The sequence below is a fragment of the Piliocolobus tephrosceles genome, chromosome 1 (genome assembly GCF_002776525.5).
Source record: "Piliocolobus tephrosceles isolate RC106 chromosome 1, ASM277652v3, whole genome shotgun sequence".
Lineage (NCBI taxonomy): Eukaryota > Metazoa > Chordata > Mammalia > Primates > Cercopithecidae > Piliocolobus > Piliocolobus tephrosceles.
Window position 1 is genome coordinate 40257240 of NC_045434.1, and position 23414 is coordinate 40280653.

The following is a 23414-nucleotide window of genomic DNA, read 5'->3' on the forward strand; positions in this document are numbered from 1 at the left end:
GGGCGGTGTGATGCCAGGCCTCTGCCATCCCATACTCTAGGCCTCAGATTCTCAGCACAGATTCAAGATCTTAAGTGGAACTATACCGTAACATCTGTGTTACCCAGACTCACAGAAAGTAAAAGCACCACTTTTATGGCTTCTCAATGGCATGTCCTCTGAGACAAATGAGAACCCAGTGAAATCCTCTCCCCACCTGCATCACCAATACGCTTACCCAGACACACTCCATGGCCTTGTCGATTTTGGAATGTCTGGGCTCAGACTTCATGCTCGTGGCCAGTGCTAACTGTTCTTCAGCTCTTTTCCATTCCTCCTTCTTGGCATACATGAAAGCAATGTTATATAACACCTAGAAAAGTACAGACCGCAACATAAAATTTGAGACTACTCCAAATCAAAGTGCCAGGGAAGGGCTCACACGTGTACTCTGGGAGTGTTGCTGGTAGCCTTTCTCCCTTCCTCAGCTCTCCTGGGAATATCTAAAATATAGTGCAGTTAGTCTTGCTATTGAGGTACATCAAACACAAACATGGTGTTAAGAAAACATAACATAAATGCAACATCATGTGTACTCTTCTAACAACCAAATAGGTCGGGAACGGACAAGAACTATTGTATACAGTGTGTTCAAACTGGTTAAAAAAGAAGAAGAATTGTTGTGTTGTTTTAGTGTGAGTTGCTTTAGTAAAAGAGTGACTTGCTCAAGGCCCCTTCTAGAGGCAGACACAGGGTTGGGAATAAAATACAGGTGTGTGGCCTTCCAGTCCAGCTCCTACCACTGAGCCTAGGCTTAAACACTGGACAGGAAGAGGGATCAAGATGCAACCTCCTGTACCAGCACCAGCAGAACCTGGCCCAGACCATGTGAGTAAAAGACTAATGTAGCAATACAGGCCAGGCACGGTGGCTCACGCCTGTAATCCTGGCACTTTGGGAGGCCAAGACGGGTGAACCACTTGAGGTCAGGAGTTCAAGATCAGCCTAGCCAACACAGAGAAACCCTGTCTCTACCAAAAATACAAAAATTAGCTGGGCATGGTGGCAGGCACCTGCAATTCCAGCTTCTTGGGAGGCTGAAGCAGGAGAATTGCTTGAACCCAGAAGACAGAGGTTAGCACAGAAGCCAGGGGTACCTTCGCCTGGGGTGGGGAGGGAATGGTAAATGCAACAGTAGTCATGCTTTTCCAGGTGTTGAGTTGGGCTGTGGTTCTTGAGTGTTTTTTATTATGCTTCACAATATACACACGGAATCAAATAATCGTTTGGATGCATTACCAAGATCTAAAAAAATGGCTTGACTGAAAGAAATGTTTTAAATAGGACATTATGGAAATGAGGGGGTGTGACATTTGAGGCTAGATGATAAAAGACATTGACACTCTGTCTTGCCCTTGGGTCACTTGCTCTCAGAGGCGCCAGCTGCCATGTCATGACAAGACTTTAGGCAACCCTAGAGAGAAGTTCATGTAGCGACGAACTGAGGCCTCCTGCCAACAACGACGTGAACTTGCCAAACTCACACAGGTGGCAGGATTGGTGTTTCTGTGGCATTAGCGGCTGGTGCTGAATGGTGGGGGCAGGATCAACCCCGGAAGTGGAATCTGGACTCCTTTCAGGCCTATTTCTGAGAGTCAGTGAGCTACTGCCTTCTGAATTCATTGGCTTCTCCAGCCCACTCCTGACCTTGTGTGCAGAAAGAAAGAACTCAGATCATTTAAAACTTCCTGTTTGGTTCCTCAGCCACCTTCTCTTAAGACATTTTCCTGCAATCAGTTTTTGTGAACTGATGATGAGAATAACCTTGACACTCTTCAAAAATAATAATGTGATTCTCAGAAGCCAGGATCGTACCACATCAGGAAGAGAAGGATTGTAAGTAGGGAAATGACTGGAAGGTCCCATGTGACAAAGAAGGCCTTAGACCTTGAAAAGTTCAACTTTACTTGCAGAGAGGGTCACTCAGTCAGTATTTTCTGTCCTCCCAGAGCCACTTTAACCCCAGCTCTAGGGGAAACATTCCTCCCACGGAATTGTACTTTGATGCTGCTGTGACATAATCCTTTTTCTAGAGCCACTTGTCCCCCAACTTTTTAATCTGTATAAGTGGCTGTCATTGGCTTGTCATCAATGTCTGGAGGCATTTTAGTTGTCACATTGGATGGGGAGTGGTGGTGGCAGTGCTACTAGCATCTAAACGCTAGAGATGCTGTCAAAGTTCCCATGATGCACAGGATGCACCACAACCCCTCTCGCTTCCACCACAATACAAGATTGTCTGGTCCAACACATTAACAGAGCTACGACTAAGAAACCCTACTGGAGAAGCTGGTCAAATGGCAGCCAATTCCCACTGCAAAGCCCCATCTTCCCAGACTGTGAGAAGTGAAGTTAGTTGCTAGCTTGCTGCAGCGTAGAGGTGGGGCCATATGTCCCCAAGGGCCAAGGGTGGCTACAGACTCTATTATTAGTCCTGAGCGACCCTGGGAACACTTGACTTCTTGTGCCTGAGAAACTAAAGCAAGGGGACTTTTGTCAGTGATTTTTCTAAAGGAAGGTCTATGACATTTACAGGAATTTTGGTTTTCAAAACTGCTTGTATATATATGGAAGTAGGAGGGGTGGGAAGGGCCAACTGGAAAAAGTAAATGAACCTGCAAAGTCAAAGCCAGTCATGTCTCTCCCTTTTGATAATAGAGAAAAGAAGTTGTTCTGCAGAAACCTTTACCTAAATATGTGCCTTGAGCTGTTCTTTGAGCAAGAGGGGACAGATTTATTCCAAATTATCCTCACACTCTCTTTAGGTATCAATCAAGTACATGGGGTAAGAACCATGGATAGTTAAGAGTGTGGTCTATAAACTTGGGAACTGAGCAAGGTTCTGGCAGGTCCTGCATGGACAATGAACTCATGATTTTGGATTTGCTAGCAAAATGCTGAACAAATAGCTTGTCAATCTGAATTGCTAAACAAAACATGCAAATTATCATGATTATTTCCACAAGCCAACACACTGGTGTCCAGCCTTCCTTCAGAGAGCCCAGTGGGCTCATTTTTGCATGGTCCTTTGCGCTTCACATTAATACAATGTATGCCCCCAGGTAACTGATGACAATGCCTTGATGAGCCTGAAATAATCCATCTCAGTCTTTTCTTCAAGGAAAATCTGAGTCTCAAGGCAGAGGAGGCAAAATGGCTTTTCCAAGCTCCTGGAGGTGTCAACAGATCACTGTGCATCTGAACTGTCAGCTGTCCATCCAGCCATGATCCCCGCCTGCCCAGGCCAGGCCCTGTTCTCCTTACCTCACAGGCAAACAGCTTGAACTGGAGCCCCAGGATCTTATAGTCTATCAGCTGGTTCCCTCGAAGCTGAGTCAAGGCTTCTTTAAGGTCTTTGATAGCCAAATCGTATCTGCAGGACAGAGGGAGAAAATACAACAGTCTAGTGCATGGAGGAATAAATGCAGCATAAAATGTGAGTCTGTTTCTGCCTTCCCCACCTATTTCACTGGGACAAGAAGCCTTTCAATTCCTTTTGACCCATTCTAGTTTTCAGCAATCCTGAGCCCAAGTATTCTATAGAACTCCTTGGGAATGGTGCCCCACCCAGGGCTGTACCTCACAGCAACCCTGAGTGCCTCGTCTTGGACAGTCACAGGGAGTTTCTTCTCTATTGACTGCATACAACTGTCACCTTTCTGACAACCTGGCTTCTCGCTTTCCAATGCAGCCCTCATTCTCTCTTGAGAGCTCCAAGCAGAGCCAGCACCTGCCCCCAGCCTGTGTCCCTGCAGAGTGTTCAGAGCTGATTTGGAATACTGCTCACTCCTGGCTCCCACCATCAGGCCAGGCCAGCCTGGCACAGCTCAGAGGGGCCCCTTCTCACAGCTGCCACCATCACCCGCCTGCCCACTGCCTTCACCCATGGCTTCTTTTGAGTTCAGCTTAGAGCTTAGTTTTGTGGTCTTGTTTCCTCATCGCCCCCACTTCTGCCTCCTCCCCACACTTTGGAAAAGAAAAAAACAACCACTTAAGCTATATAGTAGTTCCTCCTTTTTTTTTTTTTGTTTTGTTTTTGAGACAGGGTCTCACTCTGTTGCCCAGGCTGGAGTGCAGTGGCAGGATTTCAGCTCACTGCAAGCTCCACCTCCCAGGTTCAAGTGATTCTCCTGCCTCAGCCACCTGAATGGGACTGAGCTGGGACTACAGGCGAGCCCCACCACGCCCGGCTAATTTTTTATATTTTAAGTAGAGACCAGGTTTCACCATGTTGGTCAGGCTGGTCTCAAACTCCTGACCTCAATTGATCTGCCCGCCTTGGTCTCCCAAAAGTGCTGGAATTACAGGCATGAGCCACCATGCCCGGCCCCAGATAGTTTTTCTAATGCTGCTCCCACTGCCTTGTGCTGCTGGATCGGCGTGAAGCTGACTGGCTCAAGGTATATCAGGGCTGCTGTCCTGGCACTTGTAGCAGAGAATGGGAGTTGGCCACATCATAGGACCCACAGGCATGTGGGTGGGACCTGGACACACTCCTGAGGATGCTGGCCTGGGCCTTGACCATGGGCTCCACAGAAGCCCTGGTGGAAGGGAGCCATTGCTGGGCTATAGGGAGTGGGAGCAGCAGGCACAAGCTACCCAGCCTGGCTACCCTCAGCCTCCTGACCTGGCAGGAACAAATTTGGCTGCCTGGTTGTGGCTCACACCTGGGCAACTGGACTGTAAGTCTGTAAGTCACTAGTCCATCATCTGACCCAGAGCTGCCAACCTGGCTTCTCTTGGAGAAAAGTCTGGAATGTGGACACAGGCTGGCAGGAATCCTCGAGAGGCAGTGTGGTGTAGTGAAGGGGCCAGGAGCCAGAGTCCAGATCCAACAGCTCTGCCACTAACTGGGGGACCGTAGCAAGTCACTTCCCTGGCCTGAAGTTCCACGCCAATATTATGGCAGCATATTGTATACAGGGACATGTTATATGCACAGAACATATCATATAGGGAGCTTGCCAGTATATGGATCCCATTTCTGGAGTCAAAGCCACCTGGACTTGAGTCTTGGCTCTGTCACTTACTGTCTGGTGAGAAAGGGCAAGTTACCTAACTTCCCTAAATCTGTTTCCCCATCCTTAGAATAAGAGAATAATAATAGCATATACCTCACAGGGTCACTGTGAGAACTGAAGGAGATGAAGCATTTGGGTACTTCAGATAGTGCCTGGCACACACAGTAATTTATTACTGTTGTTGTTGTTATTTTACTTTCTTTAGCTCTAACACTCTAGCAATTAATCCATACACCAGCCACTTATTACATGCTTACTTAAAGCTCCATGCCATATAAGCTATTGTCAGGATATTTTAAAAATACATGATGTAGAAGCTGGAACTCTGATCTCATGGAAGTTTAGAGCCGAGCACAAGGGCTGGTTGGTCAAGACAGTCATAAGGAATGGGTGCCAGTGTGACTGGGGGAGAAGCCGTCACTGTTAGGGTTGAGGTAAGTCACACAGCGGCAGCAGTGGCTATGCGGGAAGTAAGAAAAGAGAGCTTGGGTTTGAAATAGGAAGATGGCTGTCTCTAGTATCCCTGCTCATAAAGATGATTGTAAAACCTACTAAATGCATGCAGGCCATTCTTTAAGTAGCAATGGGCCTTTCATGTCTTTTCCACACATTTCTGGGCTCCTGGAAAGATGAATAAGGTACCCAGAGGTACCCCAGAAATCAGGTTCCTCTTTCTAAGCCAGAAGGTGGAGTAACTAGCTCAATTCACTGAGCCACTGAGCCTCTTCCACCGTGAAGGGGACAGACAGAAGCAGAGGTTTCCTGTTCCCTGGCAGCTGCAATTTCCACTGTGTTCTATTGCCTGTTTGGGAGCTCGCTGAAGGTCTCAGAGGGCACACACTTTACGTGCAGTCAGCATTAACCCATCAATGCGCCTTCCTCCCTGCTGAGCGGGCTAAGCAGATGGATTTCAGCTGGGAAGTGACACCACCTGGGTCTATCTGGCATTGCATGGGCCCAGCAAAATCCTCCTAATAATTCCCTAGCCCATCAAGATGCCTGCAGAGGCCCAGTGTAATGGCTCACACCTGTAATCCCAGCACTTTGGGAGGCTGGGGCAGGCAGATCACTTGAGGTCAGGAGTTTGAGACCAGCCTGGCCAACATGGTGAAACCCCATCTCTACTAAAAATACTAAAAAATTAGCTGGTTGTGGTGGTGCGTGCCTATAGTCTCAGCTACTCAGGAGGCTGAGGCAGGAGAATCACTTGAACCCAGGAGGCAGAGGTTGAAATGAGCCAAAATCACGCCACTGCACTCCAACCTGGTTGACAGAGTGACACTCTGACTGAAGAAAAAAAAAAAAGGTGTCTACAGATTTGGGCCTGGTGGGAGAGAGACAGAAAGAACTGACAAGTTATTCAGAGCGTTTGCTTTGTTTTAAAGACAGCGTGGATCCGCCCGGGCAATATGGCGAAACCCTATCTCACTAAAAGTACAAAAAATTAGCCAGGCATGGTGGTACGTGCCTGTAGTCCCAGCTACTCGGGAAGCTGAGGTTGGAGAATCACCTGAGTCCAGGAAGTCAAGACTGCAGTGAGATGTGATTGCACCACTCCACTCCAGCCTAGACGACAGAATGAAATCCTGTCTAAGAAAGAAAAAGAAAGAAAGAAAGAGAGAGAAAGAAAAAGAAAGAAAGAAAGAAAGAAAGAAAGAAAGAAAGAAAGAAAGAAAAGAAAAGAAAAGAAAAAAGAAAAGAAAGAAAACCCAACAACCAAAAAACAGGGTGGGGCCAGGGGCTGAGGCTTGAGCCTGCAGTTCCAGTTACTCCACCAGAGGCTGGGGCACGAGGATCACTTGAGCCCAGGAGTTTGAGGCCAGCCCGGACAATACAGTGAGACCCCTTCTCTAAAAAAAAGATTACTTATTTTATGTATTAATTTTATTATAGAGACGGAGGGGGGGGCCTCACTATGTTGCTCAGGCTGGTCTCGAACTCCTGGGTTCAAGCAATCCTCCCACCTCAGCCTCCCAAAGTACCAAGACTGCAAGTGTGAGCCACTGCACAGGGCCTAATTAATTAATTTTTAAAACAGACAGGGGGCATCCTTGCTCAGTGTCGTTTTTAAACATGTCTCTGAAAGCATCGGCCTGCTTCCCAGTCCCCTCCCTCCCTGCTGCAAGCCTCTCTTCAGCCTTTCCACTTGTTTACCCAGAGCTGCAGCCCTGAAGGGGGTTCTGCTTTGACACACAGCTCTTTTCCCGCTGTACAGGGTCGCGATAAGCTCAGTATGAGAATACCAAAATAGCACTCAGCGCTGAGTGCCAGTGACCCGTGCTGCAGCAGCCCCTGCCTCCCTCTAGCCCTTCAGTGGTTCTCTTTGGGGCCATTTGGAAGCATCCCCCAGGAGGCAGCCAAGGTGCTGGCAGCTTCCTGCTGGGCTCTGCTGGGCTGGACGTGGGTGCTTTCTTCACACTCACACTTCAGTGACACCCCGTGGGGTGCCTTGCCTGCACCCAAAGCCCCCTCTCCTCCCAGGCAGGGTATCCACCAGCTGAAGCAGCAACCTTGCCATAGCTTTTCACAAGCTCCAGGCTTGAGAGAGTTTATAATCCCCATTTCTGTAATACTCCTGGGAGGTTTCTTAGTAACCGCTGAAGTGAACTGCTTGTTCCCGTGCTGCCAGTGCCCCATGCGTCCAGAGTCCACAGCTCATACACCTGCACCCAGGATAATGGAATCTCAGCAAGCTGAAAGAACGTCAAAACGTCAGACACCTTTGTGATGCTGCAGTGGCTGCTGTGACAGAAGTTTGGGCCCACTCCCTTTCCTGTTTCCAAGTCAGCAGGGAGAAGGCTTTGCTATCGAGCCTCTTTAAGCCAGCTCCATGTTATGGGTCTCACCCTTATTGTCATGCCCTAGGATTCATAAGGCACAGGATCTGAAAGACAGCTTGAGCCCCTGTGCCTTTCAGATGACAAGGCTGGGCCAGAGAGGCGAGACAGCTTGGCCGTGGTCATCACTGAGACTCCGAAATGTGCTTTTTTTCAGAAATGTGCTCTAACTTTGTTCTGTTGGAACTTCATAATGACAGAAGAGCAATACAAAAACATATGAAAGTGGGGAAAATAGAGGGAAATAGAGGGGAAAAAACCTCCATCCATAACATTATCAGCCTTAAGCAACTGCCTTTTGTAGTCTGAGGGAATTCCTTTTTTCTTTTTTTCCAGACAGAATCTCTGTTGCCCAGGCTGGAGTGTAGTGGTGTCTTCTTGGTTCACTGTAACATCTGCCTCCCAGGTTCAAGCTATCCTCCTGCCTCAGCCTCCCAAGTAGCTGGGATTACAGGCACCTGCCACCATGTGCTGCTAACTTTTTGTATTTTTAGTAGAGACGGGGTTTTGCTATGTTGGCCAGGCTGGTTCCGAGCTCTTGACCTCAGGTGATCCACCCACCTTGGCTTCTCAAAGTGCTGGGATTACAGGTGTGAGCCACAGTGCCCAGCCAATCTGAGGGAATTTCTATCCCACACATTAAGAAGGAATTTCTCTAGCCCCCATCCCACTTACTTAAAACTACCTCTTACAGCACTTACCCGCTTCTGCCTTGCATTACAGTTACTGGTGTTCTTGACTTGTTTCCCCTTTTTAATTTATAAGTTCCTTGAAACAGAGACTATATTTTGCTCACTTTTATTTAATCCAATACTCATTTATTGAGTAACTAGTATGCTAGATACTGAAATACAAGCATGAGTAAGTAAAAATTTCTTCTCTTATGAAATTCATAGAGTAGTGGAGAAGACAGATATGTACAGCGAGCAAATATCTGTCATGGGCCAGACATGTTACAAAAGGAGGCTCAAAAGAGGGAGTGGGCACTGCCCTAGTGGTTGGGCGCGGCTGGAGCAAAGGCACGGAGGTTGCATAAGTGGGCGGCAGCCTCTGGACCACGTAAGAACAGGCAAAGGAATTTGGCTTTTATCCTGTAGTCATGGAAGCCACTGGAAGTTCTCATACTGATTGCATTGTTTGTTTTTTTTACAAGATCACTCTGGAATACAAATAGAGGGGACAAGAGCAGTGGCTGGGAAATCAGTTTGGAAGTGACTGCAGTAGTCCTGGTGAAAAATGAGGGTCTCAACCAAGGTAGTGCTAATGGGGATGGAGAGAAATAGGTGGATTTAAGAAATATTTAAGAAGTCAACCTGATGAGGTTTAGAGAAAGAGACATTCCCTGGATGGATCCCAGGTACAGATTCCATGAGAAATGGAGGCCAGCAGTATGGGAGAGGGTGGCCTTGCCCAGGACTGGATCCTCAAGGTTCACATACGGACTTCTGTGTCCATAGTCCCTGAATTGTACATAAACGAATGTGTGTGCTTGCAAGTGTATTTCTGGAAACACATTTTCCCATTTAACAACCACTGCTGCAGTCGTAAAAGGGAAAAGGGTTAAGAACAGAACTTCAAATGGAATACCAACACCTAGGGAATTGCGCAAGAGAGCCAGCTTGAGGTTGAGATTAGTGCCTCATTTGTATAATTTCCTCGTTGTTGAATTACAGATAAAACTTGGTAGATTTTTCTCTCAGGTGTAACTATTAATATTACCAATCACAGATTAATTGAATCCTGGGTCTTACTTTTAGACCTTTCCAAGATCTTTCTAATCACTCAAAACCGTAGCCTTCCAGATCCTGGGACTCACGGGCATTTTTTGGAGGAAATTCTTTCTGGGAGCCTTCACTCTTTTGCCAGTTAGTATCTCTTCTTTATAGGCTATTAGAGCTCACTAAGGAATGGCCTTAGAGTTTGTGTTTTGAGATTTAAGATCGGCTGAACGATTGGTTGTTAGGCCTCCCTCCATATTCTATAGTCTGGAGATGGGGTGGGGGGAGTGGGAAAGAGAAGGATGTTAAGAGAGGGGACAGGCAGTTAGACAGAGGCAAGATGTCAGTCAAGATAAACACCTGCTGTACCAAAATATCTCATGTGTCCCATAAATATATACACCTACTGCGTACCCACAACATTAAAATAAAAAAAAGTAAAATTTAAAAAAATTTATAGTCATAATAAATATGTCACACTAAATATGGGGGGAAGAAAAAGCTAAATGCCTGGATATCTTCCCCCAATCCCAAGCTCTCTTTCTCCCCAGATTGCCATTGTGTCTGTGGTTCTGTGGTTTTTCTTTTAGAAAAGACTTCACTTCTACTTTCACTTCTTCAGGTAACTAACTGCATCTACATCTTTAAAGTCCTTTGAGCATCTTGTGGTTGCCCTTAGCAACAGCTGCATACACAGGTTTTACAGGCTGTTTCTGACCAAACCATAGCATCAAAGCCTTTCAGGGTGGAAGAGAATCAGAGCCCAGCCCTCTGTCTGATGTCTGGACATCGTCTACAACCTCCCTGCTGCTCCATCCACGCCCGGCCTCACCCTCACCCCACCCACACCATGCACAGACCATTTTCACTGTCAGAAAGTTCTTTATTAGGCCAGGCTCGGTGACTCACGCCTGTAATCCCAGTACTTTGGGAGGCCGAGGTGGGTGGATCACAAGGTCAGGAGTTCGAGATCAGCCTGGCCAACATGGTGAAATCCCGTCTCTACTGAAAATACAAACATTAGCAGGATGTAGTGGCGGGCGCCTATAATCCCAGCTACCCGGGAAGCTGAGATAGGAGAATTGTTTGAACCTGGAAGGCAGAGGTTGCAATGAGCCAAGATCATGCCACTGCACTCCAGCCTGGGCGACAGGGCGAAACTCCATCTCAAAAAACAAAAAAAAAGTTCTTCATTAGCCTGAGCCAAATTCTTCTTCCCTAGAACTTATGCATACTGGTGGAACAATTTCTACAAAGGCTCAGTTTCCCATCCCCCCAAACATTTGAAATTATCACTTAGAATTTTTTTCCTTTGTTATTTGTTATGAGATATTTGTGCAGGATGAGAGGGAGGAGGAATTGAGATTAACTTTCATTTTTAATTTATTAATATTTGTACTAATTATTTCATGTTGACTATAAACAAACCTAAAAATACAGATAGGGTGAGAGAAGAAAATGGATTTTCCTATAATCCCACCATCCAGAGAGAATTATTGATAACATTTTGGTCTATGGCCTTGGAAGGCCTCTGTATCACTTTATTCTGTGATACAGAAATGGGACTATAGTATACACACTGTTTTGAAATCTGTTTTTAAATTTAACATCTGGTCGGGCACGGTGGCTCACGCTTGTAATCCCAGCACTTTGGGAGGCTGAGGTGGGCAGATCACCTGAGGTCGGGAGTTCGAGACCAGCCGGACCAACATGGAGAAACCCCATCTCTACTAAAAATACAAAATTAGCTGGGCGTGGTGGCACATGCCTGTAGTCCCAGCTACTCGGGAGGCTGAGGCAGGAGAATCGCTTGAGCCCGGGAGGGGGAGGTTGCAGTGAGCTGAGATCGCACCCTTGCACTCCAGCCTGGGCAACAAGAGTGAAACTCCATCTAGGGAAAAAAAAGAAAAAAAATTTAACATCTACTGCAAACTTTTTCTGTATAAGTACATATGCTACTTACTTACCTGTAGTAATTTGTTCTTATAATGTTAATTTGTATTATTGTTTTTGCAGCTGAATTATATTTCCTCAAATGGATTAAACCAGGTTTTGAAAATGCATTTTGCTGGGATGAAGCCAGGTTTTGATGCAGTTTCATGGTCATCCCCATTCTGTGACAGCTCAGCACCTCATAGGAGACCTCCATGGGTGACCCCATCAGGGACACTGGTGGGGTGCCACATCAGCTGAGTATCAGGCCCATGGTGGTTACCTAGACTCATTGTGCCTGTGACACAGCTGGTTTATAATCTGGCGGCAGACCTGCCTTCCCTCCCCAGTGAGAACTTCTGCCTCACCTGCTGATTTATTGCATAACTGTCCCCAGAAGGGCCAGTCACATTTCCCAACAGAGGCTGGGAAGGTACTTCTCAAACACCAAGTCAGCAACACTGAGACCCCTTAGGTTTCTCTTTGAAATTCTCCAGTTGGTGCAACATGGAACCACTTACTTCTCTGTTTGGTAGTAGAGCATCCCTCGTTGGAAGTAAGCCACTGCCAAATGCTTGTCTCGGTTAATGCTTTTGGTAAAGGCCTGAGGAGAGAAGGGTCCAGACATGGCCATGATGCAAGGCAGCGAGGAGGTGTGAGATGAGCCACAGCTCACAGAACTCTAGCCCCCTGTGGTGCCCGGCTCTCCTGTCTGCCCTCCTCGGCACCTCGAGGCCCCCCCTGTGCTCTCACAGTGCATTCCGCTTCACTCTCACATTTAGGAGCTCGAGTCTGGGACAGTGGTGTGCATCCCTTGAATTATCATTCCAGTTCTGCTGAGGATCTACAAAACATTCCTGGAACCATACATATTCCATCTGATTTCCACTTTTGTTAGTCATATATGGCCTAGAAAAGCCACACAAGAATCCAATAATGGCCAGGTGCGGTTGCTCACACCTGTAATCCCAGAACTTTGGGAGGCCAAGGCAGGTGGATCACTTGAGCCCAGGAGTTCAAGACCAACCTGGGCAAAATAGTGAGACCCCCCCCCCCATCTCTATGAAAAATTTAAAAATTAGTCAGGTGTGGTGGCACATGCCTGTGGTCCCAGCTACTTGGGGGACTGAGGTGAGTCGATCACTTGAGCCCAGGAGGTGGAGACTGCTGTGAGCTGTGACGGTGCCACTGCACTCCAGCCTGGGCGGCAAAGTGAGGCACCCTGTCTCAAAAAAAAAAAGAAATCCAATGATACAAATAAAGACAAAGTAGACTATAAGGGTGCAGACACTAAGGGATTATCTCCAACAGAAGTATTAGATAAAAAGGACTAAAGCATTTTCCCAAAGGAGCTCATCATTTTAAAAATGAACTTGATAAAATGAAGCACCTTCTTTGTAACTGTCTCTGACCTTCTCTGAGACTAGAATTCAGAATAGATAGTTTAGACATTTACCTGATACTAATAAAAAATACATGATATCTATATTTAAAATATAGTGAGTTATATTTAATGACCTCATTCCCGAGTTTCTTTTTCATTAGTGTAGCTTTCATTTCTATTATTGCTGTTTTAATAATATGATTAGATAGAAGCTTTGAGCCAGTAGACACTATGTTACTAAATCAGTACTTTAAAATTTTTGGTCTTCTGTCTTTCATTCATATGAATTTAACTGCTGTTTGCTCTAATTTCTTTGAGTTCTCCTAGTTTGAGTAGAGTACAATTTTACTGTGAAACAATGCAGCGAGACTGTGTTGTGAAGTGAAGGTAGAGTTTTTGGAAGTGATAATGATGTGAAACATAAAGATACAATTCCTGTGCAACACAACGGAGCACCTTGTCCAGGAGAGTAGTAATAACTATTTATTGCTCCGCAGAAGATAAAAAAGATAGGGAAATAGGAGAAGCTTCTTTGAAAAATGAAACATCATTAGCTGGGCTTGGTGGTGCATGCCTGTAATCCCAGCTACTTGGGAGGCTGAGGCAGGAAAATCATCTGAACCAGGGAGGCGGAGGTTGCAGTTAGCTGAGATTGCACCACTCACTGCACTCCAGCCTGGGTGACAGAGTGAGATCTGTCTCAAAAAAAAAAAAAAAAAAAAAAAAAGAAAGCAAGCAAGCAAGAAAAAACGATATCTAATGTAATAATGAAATTCTAACCCTTGTTGCATTTCTTCTATTCCTGTGAATGTACTGAACATTCAGTTTAAATAAATAATAAAATTTATTGCAAATGAAAATAATTAAAGTATATCCATTGTTATATTTGTTTACTATACAAACATTACATGAGTAGTATACAATTAAAATGATAACAAATAAGAATGCATATAAATGCTAGTAGGAAGGGCTCAAGCAGGAAAACAAAGAAAGGCAGAGGGAATGAGAAGGCTAGAGGCTAGAAGCAGAGGAATGCCAGGAGAAACAGAGACATGTGGGAGTGAAGGCCTGGGAGCTGAGAGGTGAGTGGTGGCCCACGCAACCTTGCCAAGGATCCCATATCCAGGCCAAGGCAGGAGGCTACAGTCCCTGCTGGCTTAGCCGTGCCCAGACTAGCTGCCAATCTCTTCCCCCAGACAATGTACATTTTGTGGCCATCAGCCCTCAGAATGTGTGGTGCTGTTCACTCAGCCCCTCAGCAGGCCCCTGAGAGGAGGTGGGGCCACTGTCCTCCCTCCAGCCAGAGGCGGGGAGTCCTGGCATGCTCTGCCTTGGAGCCTGAGATTGACTTGTCAAGCTATGTGAGAACATTTCAGTCACTTCTCTGTCTTCCTGTCAGGAGGGTGTGGCTGAGGCTTGTTTACCTGCTGTTGGAGTGTGGAAGGCACTGGTTCTTTAAGGGACCTGGGGAGTCAGCCATTTGTCCACACATCCATACTTTGCAAAGACTGGCAGTAAATGGTAAAAATAATAACTAACTCTTATACAGTGGTGTGAAGTTCCACAGGACATTAATAGTTTGGCATCTCACTTAATTTTCATGATATTTAGAAACTCAGGAAGCTGAAAGTCAGATGTCTGCACAGACTACATAGCCTGCTTAAGATTGAAAGTTCAGAGAGAGGCAGAGGCTAGGATTTGATCCTAGATCTTCCCTTCCAAACTCCATACCCTTCCCACCTTACCACGACCAATCCAAAAAATAATTATTGAGAATGCTTACCTCCATACTACGGTATTTGAGTGAGAAAACATAACGAAAAAGATGCGAGACATCCCACACCATGCCCCCAGCAGGTATCACTAATCAGTCACAGTACAATTTCCTCTTGCCAGCCTCGGCATCCTTAAAAGAGTCTCCTTTATAATTGATCAGAATTGTCACTTGGGGTAAAAGCTATATTTTGTAAATGCCTCCCTTAAATCTCTTGAACAGGCAAAGTCAACACACATGAAAGTCTTGGAAAGCAAGAACAGGTGCAATAATCAGGAAAGCAATAATCAGGTGTAAAGTGCTGAGATACATAGAGATTCTGTGCCCAGAAGGAGTTCTGTGTAGAACAAAGTACGACTAGGGCAGCCTTCACAAAGGTGTTAAAGACACTTGTAGAATGATTTTAATTTAGAAGATGGAGAAAGACGCAACCCTGGCTGCTCCTCAGAACCACCTGGAAAGCTTTTAAAACTGGCTGCCTGGGGCCCCTCCCAGACCAGTTAAATCAGGCTGTCTAGGGGTGGAGCTTGGGCAACTTTTGTTCTTTTCCATCTCCCCAGAGGTTAGGTTTCTGAAATGCAATGAGGTTGAGAATCATAATAACAAATGCACAGAGGAGGCCGGGAAAGAGGCACCTCCACTCACCTTCTCTGCTTCAGTCATGTTTTTCAGGATAGTGTGCATGCAGCCAATGTTGAAGCAAATCCGGGAGTGGGGGTCCTGGACGGCACTGAAGGCGTCCAGGGCTCCCTTCCAGTCCTTCTTGTCAGCTGCCAGCACCCCTTCATTCCAGAGGCTGATGGCCTCCGCCAGGGACATGATCAGGTAGAAACCAGGAGGCCAAGAGAGCTGCCAGGAGACAGGGAGAAGACAGGTTGGGGTGTCTCCCCCAGCAGGGCTGCCGTAGTGGCACCCAAGGTGTTCACTTTCCGGGCCAGATGAGCAGAATGGGGCCCAGCCTCCCTTAAGATAACTTCTCAGTGTTGTAAATGCATCAGGAAATGTCCCCACCTTTTGACAACTGACTCATAACCCTACCATGAGAGAGAAAAGGAAAATAGCAGAGAGAGAGAGAGGGCGAGTGGGGGTGGAGTGTGGAGGAGAGAGGAAGTACATCAGATGCTGCCTGAAGGATCAGTTCCCCAAAATGCTTCTGCTCTGTCACCCAGCTCCTCCTCTCTCTCCCACTCCTGTTCTGTGGTAGTTTCTGGCCAAAGCTCTGCTTCTAGAGCCAGGGCAACCTTGGCAGGTGGAGGAACCCCCCTGACACCCCTGGTGATAGTGACAGGAGGCAGCCAAATGCCTAGGCAGATAGGGGCAGGTCACTGCTGAAACCCCACCTTCAAGCCAAAAACAGCCTGAAGGCTGAAAGACTAGGCTGCTGATCCCAAATGAAACCCATGACCTAGAGTGAAAACTTCTGTTCCTGTTTGTCTGCTCTTTCCCAATTAATTCTTTCTGACTAATGCCCTTTTAACCAATTGAATGTTGCCTTTTCCAGCACTACCTATGACCTGCCCCTCCCTTATTCTGAGCCCATAAAAGCCTCAGACTCGCCTGCACTGGGGGACTTTCCTGCCTTTGGGTAGGGGAACCACCCCTGCATCCCCTCTCCACTGAAAGCTGTTTTCATCACTCAATAAAACTCCCCACCCGGGCCGAGTGGGCAGGCCATCTCCTGTAGCAGGTAGTGTGGCCACTGAGGCATGGGCAGGGTGTTACCAGCCAGAGGTCCCTGGCTTACAAAGTGATGAAGAAAAAATCCTGTGTCACTGGGCCTTGACTTCCACACCCTTGTTAAATGGGAGTGTTGGATGAGAGGATAATTCTTTCCAGTCTTGAATGAATTCCTTGCTTACTTTTTTGTAATCCCATAGGCTGTATTAATATGTTAGTGTTTAACTTGAGCTGAAATTATCATTAACAAATTTTTGAGACAGGATAGTCTTTGGATGTCCATCTGATCTGGGCCCGAAATAACTTTTTTTTTTTAGAGACAGAGTTTCACTCTTGTTGCCCAGGCTGGAGTACGGTGGCACGATCTCAGCTCACTGCAACCTCTGCCTCCTGGGTTCAAGCAATTCTCTTGCCTCAGCCTCATGCATAGCCGGGATTACAGAAGCCTGCCACCATCCCTGGCTAATTTTTGTATTTTTAGTAGAGATGAGGTTTCACCATGTTGGCCAGGCTTTTCTCGAACTCCTGACCTCAGGTGATTTGGCCACCTTGGCCTCCCCGCAAAGTGCTGGGATTACAGGCGTGAGCCACCGTGCCTGGTCAAAATAACTTTTATAAGCATTCAGGAAGTTCAGAGGGGACCAATTTCCTGCAAATGTGAAAATTGAGAGCCAGATATGACAGTGAATTATGACTTCTCCCATCTTCCAGTGAAAAATTGAAGAGATGAAGGTCCTGCATTGATGACTAATGAATTTATTTATTTATTTATCTATTTATCTATTTATTTATTTATTTATTTATTTATTTATTTATTTATTTATTTATTTTTGAGACGGAGTCTCGCTTTGTCACCCAGGCTGGAGTGCAGTGGCACCATCTTGGCTCACTGCAAGCTCCGCCTCCTGGGTTTACGCCATTCTCCTGCCTCAGCCTCCGAGTAGCTGGGACTACAGGCACGCACCACCATGCCCGGCTAATTTTTCTGTATTTTTAGTAGAAACGGGTTTCACCGTGTTAGCCAGGATGGTCTCAATCTCCTGACCTCGTGATCTGCCCGCCTCGGCCTTCCAAAGTGCTGGGATTACAGGCGTGAGCCACTGCGCCTGGCATGAATTTATTAAAGTCTCTGAAAAAACAAATTTAAGAATTCTTTCCTTGCTTTCCTGGAAAAGTAAAAATCAGTAAAACCTCCCAGAGGAATGACTGGGGGTAAAGGGTATAGCTGATTTGGCTTCCTAAATTCCTGGCTTCTTTTTAGGTAAAATGCATGTTTATGGGGGTCAAATACTTAGATGCAAACTCTTGTTTTGTAGCAATTGAAAGAACTCACTTATTGTCACCAAGCTTCCCCTAAAAGTCTGAAAATAAAACTTAAAAACGTATACTCCGGCCGGGCGCTGTGGCTCAAGCCTGATACTGATACTCACTGCACGATGAAGGGATGCATTCTAAAAGAAATTAGAAATCACTGGTAAATGACCTGCAGGTAGCAGTGATGGTAGAAAGAGGTATTGCTATTCCATCTAGTGAATAAATAATCAGGACTTGAATAGCACATTAATTATTTCTGAGAAAACCACATGGATTTGTTGCTAAATTATTTATTTTTTAAATATGTGTTTGCCCTCCTATTATCCTACCCTGATACGCAGGACTCTCCTTAATCTGACTGCCAAGACTTTCCTAGCCTTATCCCCAGAACGTTCCTTCACAATCCCATACAAACTCTGCTGCTTACTCTTCTCCCGCTATGCCTTCATTTCCTGCATCCATGCCTCGACTCGTGCTAGCTCCTCTTTACAGGCTGACCTCTCCCATGTCTGCGCCTTCAGACCCACCTTTCATAGCCTTCAAAAGCCTGCTAAAATATCACCCTCCTTAACACACCGTCCTGAAATCAGTCCTGCCTGAAAGCACTCAAACCCATGATCTCACCTTCTGAACTCCTGCATCTCCTTCTCCGCACCTCCCACGTGGCCTTTAATCACTCTTCACCAATGTATGTGCATGTAAGTCTTAGCACCTCAGATAGTCGGTGTGCCTCAGGAGGAAGTCCTGGCCTAACCCCATGTTTGCATCTCCCAGGGCACTAGCAAAGCCAGTCATGTTCCACTCCATCCACTTTCCCTCCCCGTCTCTGTCACCACCCAGGCCAAGCCACTGTCAACTCCCAGGTGAACATGATAGTCTCCTAACATTTCTTTGCCTCTCCGTCCAGATTGAGCTTTTAAAAACACAAGTCAGATCACTTCATGCCCCCTGTTTTTAAACCTTCGGTGGCTTTGCACCGCAGTCAGGATACAACCCGAACTCCTTCCCATGGTGCAGGAAGCCCGCTGCTGCTGCCCCGTGCTCATTCCATGCCATTTTCCCTCCTCCCCTCCCAAGAACTCCAGCTACACAGGCCTCCTCTCACGGTTTCATATGAGCCAGGCTCTTCCTCTGCCCGCCTAACGCTCTCCCCCCAAGCCTGCCTGGCTAGTTCCTACTCATCTTTCACTTCCTCAGAATGCCTGGCCTTTCTGGATCCATGACCTTGCTATGTGCACGATTCTCTCTGATCACGTATTTGTTACAGTTTGTAATTGTATGTCATCTGTGACATTGTTTCTGTCCCTCAATGCAGGGGCAGTCTATTTAATCATTACTTGGTGCTGTTAGTAGCTGGTCTGTTCAGCCACCGTTCATTCGCCTTCCTCTGTTTGGTAGAACCCCAATTCTGTTCAAGCCTCCTCCTGAAGCCATGTGCTTCAGGACGGAAAGTCTGCTGAGAATTTCTGGGAAAGATTTCTTCCCCAATGATGAAAAATAAAACACATGAGAAGAAACAGTACTTGTTTCTTTACTAGACAGCATTGTGAGATGTGTCTGGAACATGGCAGCTGTCTTATAACCATGAGGGGAGACAGCTAAGAACAAGCCATTGTCTGAAAGAAAAGAGAATGGAAAAATACAAAGAGCTCAGATGCTTAATTATGTTGATGAGATGTGTTGCATTATCTGTTTTCTGCAAATCTGGCTGGGCACAGTGGCTCACATCTGTAATCCCAACACTTTGGGAAACGGAGGTGGGAAGATCCCTTGAGGTCAGGAGTTTGAGAACAGCCTGGGCAATAAAGCCAAACCCCATCTCCACAGAAGAAAACTAAAAATTAGCCAGGCATGGTGGCACTTGCCTGTAGCCCCAGCTTCTCAGGAGGCTAAGGTTGGAGGATTGTTTGAGTTCAGGACTTCAAAGGCTGCGTGAGCGATGATCACGCCCCTGCATTCTAACCTGGGTGACAGAGCAAGACTCCATATCTTAAAAGACAAAAATAACATTTTTCTACAAGTCTGACACTGATCTACCTTGGAATTTCTTGTTTGGTTAGATAATAAGTTTGTTTATTGTTTAAGTTATTCATATCAAGTTTTCTATTAGTTATGGTTTAAAATGTTCTGACGCACACACCACCGGATTTAGCCGGTGTTCAATGTACATTACTTGTTAAATAAAACTTGTTGAGGCATTTATTGGGTAACTCAGTTTCATCTCGATGTTTTCAAAATTATTCTAAAATTCTGAATAAGCAGGATTTGCATATGATTGGTTAATGGATTACAAACTACTGTTGCATGTATTTATTCAGCTGGAATCCAAGAACACACCCAAGACCCTCCGTTTTCTTCTGAGGAAGAACCCTGTAAAATCAAAATAAAACTCATTATTCCTGGGCACTCAGGAAATACTTTTTCATTCCTACATTTAGAGTTTAGTGTTCTATTGCTCTTTAACTTTTTATGGTACTTGAGGCTTCTTTCTTAAGCTCCTCAAAGGGTAGAGCCAACTCTCCACTGTCCTTCAGTCTTTCACCATGTTTAGCACGTAGTAGCTGCTCCGTAATCATTGGTTAACTGATTAAATGAACTGAAAAATGAGAAAATTGAATCCTACTTGGAAAAATATCATTTTGTAAAGTTTGTCAGTATCATGTTAGTTGCATAAAGGGAAGTACATTTAGACTAGTAGGGAAAATAATGCACTTTTTTGCCCTCAACTCTAACATTGAGTAGATAGTTTCATTGAGTACAAGACGGGAAACCATAAAGAAAGCAGGCAGGAGACTTCATTTATTAGATATAAACTTGGCCTGGATCTCACATAAAAGATACAGAAAAGTCAACAGGGATCCTGTTGTTCAGCAATGCTATTGAAAGCCTCAGGGCTCAAAATCTTCTTTCTCCAGGAAGGCAAGTTAGTCCTGTCTAATCTATCACTGGGTTAGTTTTCCATTGCTACATGACAAATTACCACAAACTTAATGGCTTAAAATAACACACATGTACTATGTCACAGTTTTCATGTGTCAGGAGTCCGGGCACGGCTTAGTTGGGCCCTGTGCTCAGGGTCTCACAAGGCTGAGATTGAGGTGTTATCTAGGCTGCATTCTCATCTGGAGATTTGACAGAGGAAGCATCTGCTTCCAAGCTCCCTTGGTTTGTTGGTGGAATTCATCTGTAGCTTTAGAATTCACGAAAGCTTGCTTCTTCAAGGCCAGCAATGGAGGCAGAGAGAATCTCTGCTTCATTAAGTCTCTCACCTCTAGACCTTCTTTTAAAGGAGTCACCTGATTAGGCCAGGCCCACCCAGAATATTCTCCCTTTTGATTAACTTAAAGCCAACTGCTTAGGGATGTTAATCATCTCTGCAAAAATCCCTTCACCTTTGCCATGTTCCATTGATTAAAAGCAAGTTACAGGTCTCTCCCACTCAAGGCGAGGGGATTACACAAAAGCAGGGATCATCAGGGGTCATCTTAGAATTCCACCTGCCACACCTCAGCAGCTCCAGTCTTCTTCCCTGACTTACCAGTGAGATTAATTATTCCTGCCATGTGCACTCAAGGAAGTTTCTCTCTACCTCTCCTAACGTGTGTTCAAGCACATATGATTGTAATTACTTGTTTAAGTGACTGGCTCTCAACTAAACTGTAAGCCCCAAAAATACAAGATCTGTGTCTGATTTTTCCGCTGTATCTTTTGTGCCCATCATGTGGTGAATTTTTAACATATGTGTTAAATAGCAATACCATGGAAGGTGCTTTTAAAGTCAGTGTGATTACTTAATTTGCTTGGCTAAATATATCTGTCCTACCATCCTAGATGAAAATGAGGGCATGTATAATGCCTGTTCATTTAAAGGCACCTCATATTAAGTACTCTTTTCCATCTTTGTACCCTTTACACACACAATGTCTAGTACCTGCATAGGTGGTCACTCAGTAAAAGTTTGATGAATAAATGAATGAATGCATAGCGATTAAAGATCTGAATCCTGAGTGAAGCAAGTAAATACACTGGATCCTCACTATAATTGTCCTTTGGGCCAGGCACGGTGTGTGGCTCACGCCTGTAATCCCAGCACTTTGGGAAGCCGAGGTGGGTGGATCAGGAGGTCAGGAGTTCAAGACCATCCTGACCAACATGGTGAAAGCCCGGCTCTACTAAAAATACAAAAATTAGCCAGGCATGGTGGCACACACCCCTAATTCCAGCTACTCAGAAGGCTGAGGTAGGAGACTCTCTTGAACCTAGGAGGCAGAAGTTGCAGTAAGCTGAGATCGCACCATTGCATTCCAGCCTGGGTGACAGAATGAGACTCTGTCTAAAAAAAAAAATTGCCCTTTGACATTTCCCTGCAGATTCAAATCCTGTCCATCTGTAAAAGCTCAGCTTAGATTCACCTCCTACATAAAGTCTTCCCTGACGTAAGTTAGCCTTAGCAATTTTTTTCTCTGAATTCCTAAAGCATTTTATGATGAAACCCCAAAACACAAGCACTCTATTACATTATCTATTTTCTACCTTATCTATCCAGCTAGCTATAAATAAGTTCTTTGTTTCTACCTTATCTATCCAGCTAGCTATAAATAAGTTCTTTGTTTCTACCTTATCTATCCAGCTAGCTATAAATAAGTTCTTTGAGGGCAGGGAACAGGCTTTCTGTTTCTTTACGTTTTCCACAGAACTGGCACCTAACATCTTATATCAAAGTCTTAATAAATATATGCTGATCTAAAAAGTAAAAAAGAAATATGGCTTATGTGGCATGATTTTAGTCCTGCATATCTTAGTAACTGTCCCTTTTTGGATGCAATTGGCCTTTTCAGTCCCGCATTTTTCTTCTAGAGTACCCGTTCACTAAATGCAATTTAGTCATAGAGCCAGGGATCTCTTTTACATGTGTTCAAAACTCCATGGGTCTTTTTCTTTAGGAAGATTCCTGTCTCAGGATAGTTTTTGTGTGTGTTTCCCAAGCCAGTGAGTATCTAAGGGGAAATGATGCTCTAACAAGACAGTTACTGATGTTAAGGAGTAGAAACTGATCGTGTCATTCTACAAAAAAGCAGAGGGGGCACAGAAGAGTTAGAAATGTACCCTCTATTTAGCAGAACAGAATTTTAAAAAACATTTTAGATTCAGGAGGTACATGTGTACGTTTGTTACATGGTATATTGCCTGATGCTGAGGTTTGGACTTCTATTGATCCTATCACCCAAATAGTGAACATAGTACCTGATAGGTGGTTTTTCAACTCTTGCCCACCCCTTTCCTTTCCCACTTTTGGAGTCCCCAGTGTCTATTGTTCCCATCTTTATGTCCATGTATACTCAATGTTTAGCTACCACTTGTAAGTGAGAACATGCAAGATTAGATTTTCCACAAAACAACATTTTTAAAGATTCCCTTTTGCTTTCCCTGCAGTGTCCCTAACGACAGTGTCTGGACGTACAATAACTATTTGCTGAATCACTGAATGAATGAATAAGTGAAGAGTGGACATCTGTGAGGGTATGTGCATCTCTCTTCTCTGGGAACTGCCTGTGTAATCCATAGAAGGCTAGTAGGCCCTGTGGCCACATTTGTACTGCCTGAGTCCTGGCTGGTTGGACTCTGGTGGGCGTCTGACAAGCTGGCTTCATTAGGTTATGTCTCCTGTGAATCAGGATTTAGGACTGAGAGATGTATAAACTCAGGAGCTGTGGTTCT

The 23414-nt window shown here is 45.3% G+C and overlaps 1 protein-coding gene across 2 annotated transcripts in view; it reads right to left on the reverse strand.

The window, feature by feature from the left end:
- Positions 1 to 15807, reverse strand: part of NCF2 (neutrophil cytosolic factor 2) — a 37670-nt gene extending 21863 nt beyond the window's left edge. For both annotated transcript variants that reach the window (XM_023203477.2, XM_023203478.2), the window contains exons 1-4: positions 15351 to 15807; positions 12069 to 12151; positions 3304 to 3412; positions 218 to 352 (exon numbers count right to left, since the gene is read on the reverse strand). In XM_023203477.2, the coding sequence (XP_023059245.1) occupies positions 218 to 352; positions 3304 to 3412; positions 12069 to 12151; positions 15351 to 15524 (501 nt within the window). In that variant the 5' untranslated portion in view covers positions 15525 to 15807. The remainder of the gene's footprint in view (positions 1 to 217; positions 353 to 3303; positions 3413 to 12068; positions 12152 to 15350) is intronic.
- Between the last annotated feature and the right edge of the window lie 7607 nt (positions 15808 to 23414).